The sequence below is a fragment of the Lolium perenne genome, chromosome 5, assembly GCF_019359855.2.
Source record: "Lolium perenne isolate Kyuss_39 chromosome 5, Kyuss_2.0, whole genome shotgun sequence".
NCBI lineage: Eukaryota > Viridiplantae > Streptophyta > Magnoliopsida > Poales > Poaceae > Lolium > Lolium perenne.
Genome location: NC_067248.2, coordinates 183,500,731 through 183,511,104, shown reverse-complemented (window position 1 = coordinate 183,511,104; position 10,374 = coordinate 183,500,731). Strand labels below are relative to the sequence as shown.

The following is a 10,374-nucleotide window of genomic DNA, read 5'->3' as shown; positions in this document are numbered from 1 at the left end:
CTAGGATCCGATTTTATTCAAACAAAAACAAAAATAAAAGCAAATATACGCTCCAAGTAAAGCACATATGATGTGACTGAATAAAAATATAGTTTCACTAGAGGTGACCTGATAAGTTGACGATGAAGAAGGGGATGCCATGGGCATCCCCAAGCTTAGATGCTTGAGTCTTCTTGAAATGTGCAGGGATGAACCACGGGGGCATCCCCAAGCTTAGACTTTTCACTCTTCTTGATCATATTGTATCATCCTCCTCTCTTGATCCTTGAAAACTTCCTCCACACCAAACTCGAAACAAACTCATTAGAGGGTTAGTGCATAATCAAAAATTCACATATTCAGAGGTTACATAATCATTCTTAACACTTCTGGACATTGCCCAAAGCTACTGAAAGTTAATGAAACAAAGAAATCCATCAAACATAGCAAAACAGGCAATGCGAAATAAAAGGCAGAATCTGTCAAAACAGAATAGTCCGTAAAGACGAATTTTTATGGGGCACTTAACAGGCTCAAATGAAAAAGCTCAAATTGAATGAAAGTTGCGTACATATCTGAGGATCACGCTCGTAAATTGGCAGATTTTTCTGAGTTACCTACAGACGGGGCTGCTCAATTTCGTGACAGTAAGAAATCTGTTTCTGCGCAGTAATCCAAATCTAGTATCAACCCTACTATCAAAGACTTTACTTGGCACAACAATGCAATAAAATAAAGATAAGGAGAGGTTGCTACAGTATTAACAAATTCCAAGACCCAAATATAAAACAAAAGTGCAGAAGTAAAATAATGGGTTGTCTCCCATAAGCGCTTTTCTTTAACGCCTTTCAGCTAGGCGCAGAAAGTGTGAATCAAGTATTATCGAGAGATGAAGCATCAACATTCTTACCAGGGGAGTTGGGAGTTTTCTCAACAATGCATTGTATATTGTCTATATAAGTAACTCCTCTTTCGTTGCTCCTAGGCTTACTATCCTCATCAAACAAATTTTCAGGAACAAGCCAAGCATAGTTATTTTCTAGAGCTTCATGCATCCCTAGGAGCTTACTAGGTATCGGTACTTTAATCTCCCCCTCAAAATTGACTTTATTAGTGTACTTTAGTCTATGTTTTTCCATCTTTTCAAGGGTGTTTGCAAAATTGGTATAAAAGCCAAGCATCTTATGTTTAATAAAGATTTTTTTAGCTTCTCTAGCTACATCACCGAATTCTTTAAGGAGGGTTTCTAAAACAAAATCTTTCTTCTCTCCTTCTTCCATATCACCGAGTGTAAGAAACATATGTTGCATTATAGGATTGAGATTAACAAATCTAGCTTCCAACATGTGCACTAAAGAGGCTGTAGCAATTTCATAATTAGGAGCAAGTTCTACCAAGTGTCTATCTTCAAAATCTTCAACCATACTAACATGAGTGAAAAAAAAACCATACCGGGGTCCACAGTTCACTAGTGGTGTCTCTCCCATAAGATAAATAGCATGTTGGGTGAACAAATTACAGTTGGGCAATTGACAAATAAAGATGCATACATATCATGATGATTACTATGAGATTTAATCAGGGCATTACGACAAAGTACATAGACCGCTATCCAGCATGCATCTATGCCTAAAAAGTCCACCTTCGGGTTAGCATCTGCACCCCTTCCAGTATTAAGTTGCAAACAACAGACAATTGCATTAAGTATGGTGCGTAATGTAATGAACACAAATCTCCTTAGACAAAGCATTGATGTTTTATCCCTAGTGGCAACAGCACATCCACAACCTTAGAACTTTCTCACATCCGTCCTGCATTCAATGGAGGCATGAACCCACTATCTAGCATAAATACTCCCTCTTGGAGTCACAAGTATCAACTTGGCCAGAACCTCTACTAGCAACGGAGAGCATGCAAGAACATAAACAACATATGTATGATAGATTGATAATCAACTTGACATAGTATTCAATATTCATCGGATCCCAACAAACACAACATGTAGCATTACAAATAGATGATCTTGATCATGATAGGCAGCTCACAAGATCTAACATGATAACACAATGAGGAGAAGACAACCATCTATCTACTGCTATGGACCCATAGTCCAAGGATGAACTACTCACGCATCAATCCGGAGGCAAGCATGGTGATGTAGAGCCCTCCGGTGATGATTCCCCTCTCCGGCAGGGTGCCGGAGGCGATCTCCTGAATCCCCCGAGATGGGATTGGCGGCGGCGGCGTCTCTGGAACTTTTTCCGTATCGTGGCTCTCGGTAATAGGGTTTCGCGACGGGGAGTTTAAGTAGGCGGAAGGGCAGAGTCGGAGGCGGCGCAGGGGCCCCACACCATAGGCCGGTGCGGGCCCCATGCTGGCCGCGCCGCCCTATGGTTACGACCCCTCGTGGCCCCACTTCGTATGCTCTTCGGTCTTCTGGAAGCTCCGTGGAAAAATAAGACCCTGGGCGTTGATTTCGTCCAATTCCGAGAATATTTCCTTTGTAGGATTTCTGAAACCAAAAACAGCAGAAAACAGCAACTGGCGCTTCGGCATCTCGTTAATAGGTTAGTGCCGGAAAATGCATATAAATGTTGTAAAGTGTATATAAAACATGTGAGTATTGTCATAAAAGTAGCATGAAACATTAGAAATTATAGATACGTTTGAGACGTATCATTGACTACGATGAGACTTTCTCACCTGTAGCGAAGCTAAAGTCTGTGAGGATTTTGTTAGCAATAGCTGCATTTTTCGATTATGAGATTTGGCAGATGGATGTCAAAACGGCGTTCCTTAATGGTGACATTGAGGAAGAGTTGTATATGGTACAACCCAAGGTTTTGTCGATCCTAAAAATGCTGACAAGGTATGCAAACTTCAGCGTTCCATTTATTGACTGAAGCAAGCATCCAGGAGTTGGAACCGATGCTTTGATAAGGTGATCAAAGACTTCGGGTTTATACAGTGCCATGGAGAGGCCTGTATTTACAAGAAAGTGAGTGGGAGCTCTGTAGCATTCCAGATATTATATGTAGATGACATATTATTGATTGGGAATGATATAGAACTATTAAGCAGTGTAAAAGGTTATTTGAATAAGTGTTTTTCAATGAAGGACCTTGGTGAAGCAGCGTACATTTTAGGCATCAAGATTTATAGAGATAGATCAAGACGCCTAATAGGGCTTTCACAGAGTACATACCTGGACAAGATTCTAAAGAAGTTTAGAATGGATGAAAGTAAGAAAGGATTCTTACCGATGTTGCCAGGTAAGGTCTTGAGTAAAACTCAAGGTCTGACTACGGCAGAAGAAAGAGAGAGGATGCATCAGATCCCCTATGCCTCGGCAGTAGGCTCTATCATGTATGCCATGCTGTGTACTAGACCGGATATAGCACATGCGGTTAGTTTGACTAGCAGATATCAAAGTGATCCAGGAATGGAACACTGGACAGCGGTCAAGAATATCCTGAAGTACTTGAAAAGAACTAAGGATATGTTTCTTTGTTATGGCGGTGACCAAGAGCTCGTTGTAACCAGTTACACCGATGCAAGTTGGAACACTGATCCTGATGACTCTAAGTCTCAGTCTGGTTATGTGTTTATATTGAATGGTGTTGCGGTAAGCTGGTGCAGCTCCAAGCAGTGCACGGTGGCGAAGTCTTCAACAGAATCAGAATACATAGCGGCTTCAGAGGCTTCATCGGAAGCAGTATGGATGAAGAGGTTCATTGTTGAGCTTGGTGTGGTTCCTAGTGCATTGGACCCACTAGTCATTTATTGTGACAACATGGGTGCCATCGCCAATGCACAAGAACCAAGGTCACACAAGAAGCTGAAGCATATCAAGCTGCGTTTTCATTCGATTCGCGAGTACATCAAAGATGGAGAAGTAAAGATTTGCAAAGTACACACTGATCTGAATGTAGCAGATCCTTACAATGTAATCTAGATTATTGACTCTAGTGCAAGTGGGAGACTGTTGGAGAAATGCCCAAGAGGCAATAATAAATTGGTTATTATATATCTTTGTGTTTATGATAAATGTTTATATATCATGCTATAATTGTATTAACCGAAACATTGATACATGTGTGTTATGTAAACAACAAGAAGTCCCTAGTAAGCCTCTTGTATAACTAGCTTGTTGATTAATAGATGATCATCGTTTCATGATCATGAACATTGGATGTTATTAATAACAAGGTTATGTCATTATGTGAATGATGTAATGGACACACCCAAATAAGCTTAGCATGAGATCACGTCATTAAGTTCATTTGCTATAAGCTTTCGATACATAGTTACCTAGTCCTTTCGACCATGAGATCATGTAAATCACTTATGCGGGAAGGGTACTTTGATTACATCAAACGCCACTGCGTAAATGGGTGGTTATAAAGGTGGGATTAGGTATCCGGAAAGTATGAGTTGAGGCATATGGATCAACAATGGGATTTGTCCATCCCGATGACGGATAGATATACTCTGGGCCCTCTCGGTGGAATGTCGTCTAATTAGTTTGCAAACATATGAATGGTTCATAAGAGACTACATACCACGGTACGAGTAAAGAGTACTTGTCAGAGACGAGGTTGAACAAGGTATCGTGATACCGATGATCAAACCTCAGACAAGTAAAATATCGCGTGACAAAGGGAATCGGTATCGTATGTAAATGGTTCATTCGATCACTAAGTCATCATTGAATATGTGGGAGCCATTATGGATCTCCAGATCCCGCTATTGGTTATTGGTCGGAGAGAAGTCTCAACCATGTCTGCATAGTTCGCGAACCGTAGGGTGACACACTTAAGGTTTGATGTCGTTTGAGTAGATATGGAATATGGAATGGAGTTCGAAGTTTTGTTCGGAGTCTCGGATGGGATCCAGGACATCACGAGGAGTTCCGGAATGGTCCGGAGAATAAGATTCATATATAGGAAGTCATATTCCAAGTTTGGAAATGATCCGGTGCATTTATGGAAGGTTCTAGAAGGTTCTAGAAAAGTCCGGAAGAAAGACACTATGGAAGGTGGAGTCCCGGAGGGACTCCACAACCATGGCCGGCCAACCCTAGAGGGAGGAGTCCCAGGTGGACTCCACCTGTGGTGGCCGGCCACCCCCCCACCAAGGAAAGGTGGGAGTCCCACCTTGAGTAGGTTTCCCACTTTTGGGAGGTTTTGTTGTTGGGGTCATATTCAAAGACTTAGACTACAACTCTTGGGGACTTCCACCTATATAATGAGGAGCCAAGGGGAGGGGCCGGACACACCAAGCTCTCCTAGGCCGCAGCCCCCAAGTGGCCGGCGCCCTAGACCCCTCTCTCCCCAAACCCTAGCCGCCTCCTCCTCCACCACATCTCCCGCAGCGCATAGGCGAAGCCCTGCCGGAGATCTCCACCACCACCACCACCACGCCGTCGTGCTGCCGGGATTCCGAGGAGGATCTACTACTTTTGCTGCCCGCTGGAACGGGGAGAAGGACGTCGTCTTCATCAACACCGAACGTGTGACCGAGTACGGAGGTGCTGCCCGATTGTGGCACCATCGAGATCAAGATCTTCTACGCGCTTTTGCAAGCGGCAAGTGATCATCTACATCCACCCCGAGATCTAATCTCGTTAAGCTTTGCGAATCTTCGAGGGTTAGTCTCTTCATCTCCTCGTTGCTACCGTCTACTAGATTAGATCTTGGCTTGGTTTTCGTTCTTGCGGTAGGAATTTTTTTGTTTTCTATGCTACGAATCCCATCAATAGCTAGCTTATAGCCACCATGTACAATAGTTGACTCTAAAATCTACTACTTTATCAAAATTATGCCCCACCTTCACTCTCATAAAGTGCCTAGGAGCACGTGCTAGAGCTGGCTCTTCCATTAGAGCCCACTTCTCTCTCCTATTCTCACTTCTCCAACTAAACCAAGATATAATATTTTATTTCTTATAGCCAGCTGACTGTCTGTACCTTATTGTATCGAGCGATAAGCTTGATGAGCAACCCAAACAAACAAAAAAAGATTGTTCCTTATTGTACTTGCTCTTACCCGTATCTTCTTTTTCTCTTTCATCGCGAGTGCAGCTAATTCAGTTAGTCTTCCAATGAATATTAAGATTTTGTCTCAATGATTTTTATGAAAAACTAATTGAAGATTCATTTTTGAAAGATGTCATGTTTCGACTAAAAATTAGCACTTTTGAATTCTTAGATTGCTTTTTCACAGGATGCACTTCTTTTAATTTATTTTACCACATACTACCTCCATTCCTGTAAATAAGACGCACACACATTTCAATGTTAACCTTGACCAAATAAATAGTACAACAATATCATGATCATATAATACATAAGCAACATTGTTAGAATCGTGTTGGAAAATACTTTCTAATGATACCAGTTTTATATCAAATATTTTATATATACTTCATCCTGAAAAATATGTTTCAACTTCATCAAAATTTGCATGTATCTACAAACTAAACTCATCTAAATACATGTATATCTACATAAAACTGAAACATCCTTTTTAAATAGAGAGATATAGATTAATATTTTGTCAAAGATAAAATACGAAAAACAAGGGTGTATTGTTTATTGAAATGGAGTGAGTAGTATATATAAAATCATTTTAGTTGCCAATGATCATGTTGAGGTCCTCTATTTCTTGTTTTGCTCAGGGCCTCTGTATTCTCAGGTACGGCCCTGGCATTGTGAGACCTAGGGTTCCTATTTCCCGGTCGACATAGAAGCGGGCGACGCCCTGCGTGCAATATCCTTTCATGGGTCGCTCGTTATGTGGCCCAAAATGAGAAGAGATTGTTTACTATTTATTCCTTTTAAAGTATTTTGCCTGACACTTTTTGGATTGTTTTTTTAATCAGAACATGTATCTTATTTAATTTGTTTTAAAAAGAACATTTAACTTGCTTAAATAATTTTTCAATATAAAGTTATAAATATTTATCTTGCATGTCCGATTTTTCAATAAGAATATTTATCTCATTTAAACTGGTTTCCAAGAAGAACATTCATGTTATTTGAAAAAAAATCAATACAAAATTTATATTATTCGAAAGATTTTTCAATAAGAATATTTATCTTATTTAAAAGGTTCTCCAATAAAAACATTTGTGTTATTTTATTCAATATAAATATTTTGAATATTTTTTAACAAGAAGTTTTCTCATTTAGCGGGTTTCCAACAAGGACATCCATGCTATTGGAAAGGTGTTTTAATATTAACATGTATGTTATTTGAACTATTTTTTAGTATAAATATTTACGTTATTTGAACAAAAATATAAAACTACCATTTTTGCACAACATAAACATCTGTTTTGAATTTAAAAACATAGAAAAAAAAGAAATCAGTAGAAGTGAAAAAAATAGAAACAAAAGGAAGAAAAGGAAAAAAAGAAAACAAACACGAAACAGAAAAAACCTAACAAAACATTCAATCCCCGAAAAACGACGGGGAGCCGATAGAAAACATCCCAAAGCTAGAAAAGCGGTCGCACTAATGGCTTGGACCACTCAGAGCACCCGAGCGTGAGCAATGTGCAATACAGCTCGCGCTCGACGACAAATAGGGTTTGCCGTCAAAACTCTGTCTCCATGCCTTTTAGCTCGTGAGTCGCGCCGTCACCGTGAAGCACCACGGGGAGCGTCGCGACACCACCTTGTGAGCCGTGACATTTTTTTCCGTTGGCAATAGTGCATAGTGTTCATACAATTTGAAGAAATAATGTGCTAAAAAAATGCAATATTTCGAGTACTACAATGGGACGTGACATTTTTTTCAACGGTACTATTTGGAGTACGGGTAGGACTGGACTGGATGATGTACGGACGCACGCCAATTCTGAACTGCTGCCGGAGTATTTTGCAGTGTATCCTTAACTCGCAAAAAAGAGAGTATTTTGCAGTGTATATTTTTGACTAATAAATATGCTAAAATTACAAAAAGAGCATTTGGTTCGTGGAGACAAAACCTCCAGATCGCTGCGACAGGGGCCCGGCGTCAGGTGCAGCTTTTGCTTTTGCCCGGCTGACTAATTATGGACGCGGAGCCATGTCGTTCACCAAACCAGCCAGCCAGCCAAGTCGCACTCGCGCACCGCAACAACGAACCAAACCAAACCAAACCAAACCAACGCCTCCGTCCCCTTCGTCGTCGTCTCTCTCTCTCCCTCGCGCGTGGCCTGCGGGGTGGGTGGAACGTGCGCCGAAGCCGCGGCCGCAGCATCCGTCTCTCTCTCCTTTTATACCGCGCCGCGGGTTCGCACCAAAGCTTCTCTTCCTTCCGCTCCGTCTTCTAGCTGGATCGCGGGGCAAGCGGGCAGTCAGGGCTCGGCGGTTGCGGAATGGAAGATCCGCGCTTTTTAGCCACTTGTGGTGGTCACTGAGGGGTTTGGTGGTGGTTGTTGGCTCTCTTCCTTGGAGGGTTGCACCGGCGCGTGCGCAAGCTAGGGAGGGAGAGATCAATCGATCCAGCTGCTGCTTTGTGGCGGTGGTGCTGCCGCGATGGACTCCGGCAACAGCGGCAGCCTCCAGTCCTCCAGCGGCGGCGAAGACGACTTCGACTCGCGGGGCGGCGGCGGCGGCGGCGGCGTCGACTCCTCGCCGCTCTCCGCGCTGCTCCGCCCCACGCCGTCCCCGTCCTCCGCCGGCGCCTTCTCGCTCCACGGCTCCCTTTACGGCCTCCAGGATTTCACCTCCGCGCCGCCACAGCACCAACAACAACAACATCATCATCAGCAGCAGCAGCAACCGCAACAGCAGGCGTCCTGGTCCTCGGCGCAGTTCATGGCGGGGGCGCCCTCCTCCTCGTCCCAGCGCGCCGCGCCGCCATCCGACGCGGGCGCGGGCTCCAGCGCGCACCACCAGGCGCCTGATCCGGCCGCGCCGGCGCCGGCGCCGCCGAGGGGGTCGCGGAAGCGGGCGCGCGCGTCGCGGCGGGCGCCCACCACGGTGCTCACCACCGACACCTCCAACTTCCGGGCCATGGTGCAGGAGTTCACCGGCATCCCCAACCCGCCCTTCGCCGCCGGCGCGGGGGTGCCCGGCGCGCCCTTCGGAACCCGCTTCGACCACATCTTCTCCTCCTCCTCCAACGCCGCCCTCCGCTCCGCCGCTGACCCGGCATCCTCGCTGCCGCCCTACCTGCTCCGCCCGTTCGCGCAGAAGCTCCAGACCGCGCAGACGCCGTCCCCCTTCGCGTCCTTCGCGTCGCCGTCCTCGTCCACGCCTCCCGGCGGCCCCAATGCCAATGTCAATGCCACCATGGGCACGGCCGCCGCCACCACAGCCAACCTGCGCGCCGGCGACGACTTCCAGCTGCCGTCCTCCGCGCTGCTGCGGATGCAGCAGGACCATCAGAGCGGCAGCAGCTACCTCTCCTTCCAGAACCTCCTCGGCTCAACGCAGCCCACGTCGCAGCAGCAGCACATGTTCGGCGGCATGTCGCACGCGGCCCCGCGGATGCACGACCAGTCGCCGTCGCAGCTGCTGTCTGGGCTCACGCACGGCCACGGCGGGATGATGGTCTCCGAGGGGATGCAGCACATGCACCAGCAACACCAACAAAGAACCGACGTCCACCAGCAGCACCAGGGCGGCGACGAGCTCTCGGGCCTGGTCCGGGCCGGCGCGTCCGGGAGCGGCAGCTGCAAGCCCAACTACTCGGCCTCCCACCCCGGCGCGTCGTCGTCGTCCGCCGCGGCTACCACCGACGCGCCGCCGGACGCCGCCTCCCGGCCCGGCCGAGGCGAGGGGCCGCTAGACCCGTGGCTTTGTACATCCGAGTAGTAGAGAAAGGTGCATGGTAGCTGCTCTCCAGCTCGCTCCCCGCACACCATGCATCGCCAACACCAAAGGTCTGATTAACCTTTTTAATTAGCAGTATACTACCATGATCGTTTTGTTAATTTCTCCCATTTGCCGTCGGCGGCCTGTACATTAGAATTTAGAAACCTCTTCATATTTGAATCCCTTCACTCGTAGTAGATACAAAATGTCGCGTATCCAAGGCGAGCAGATAGAGTGATGATGGTGCAATTCCAAGCATTGGTTTCACTTCCATGTTCTCTTCTCTATGTTGATCGTGTGCGATCGAGTACGTAGCTGTAGCAGCAGCTGCTTTATCCGTTCTTCCATACTTATCTTGCCGGTGGAGAATTAACGATTGCTATTATCCATAGTAGTAATTTGTCAGCGGTCACCGGCGGCTGGCTGGCCGGCCGGAGACCAGGTTTTCCGGCGATATGTCATAAAGAACCCTCCTCCCCAGAATGCGTAGCTCCACCGGCCTCAACCGTAACTCATCAAACGTCCAAAGACGTCTTTTTCTCGTACGAAAACCATGGGAAAGGCTCCAAAAAGACGGGGACAGGATG

General features: G+C 45.7%; 1 protein-coding gene across 1 annotated transcript; it reads left to right on the top strand.

The window, feature by feature from the left end:
• Window positions 1-8,107: 8,107 nt before the first annotated feature.
• LOC127301167 (uncharacterized) lies at window positions 8,108-10,060 on the top strand. Its single transcript, XM_051331390.1, has one exon. The coding sequence runs from the start codon at window positions 8,504-8,506 to the stop codon at window positions 9,785-9,787; it is 1,284 nt and encodes a 427-aa protein (XP_051187350.1). The 5' UTR covers window positions 8,108-8,503; the 3' UTR covers window positions 9,788-10,060.
• Window positions 10,061-10,374: the final 314 nt, after the last annotated feature.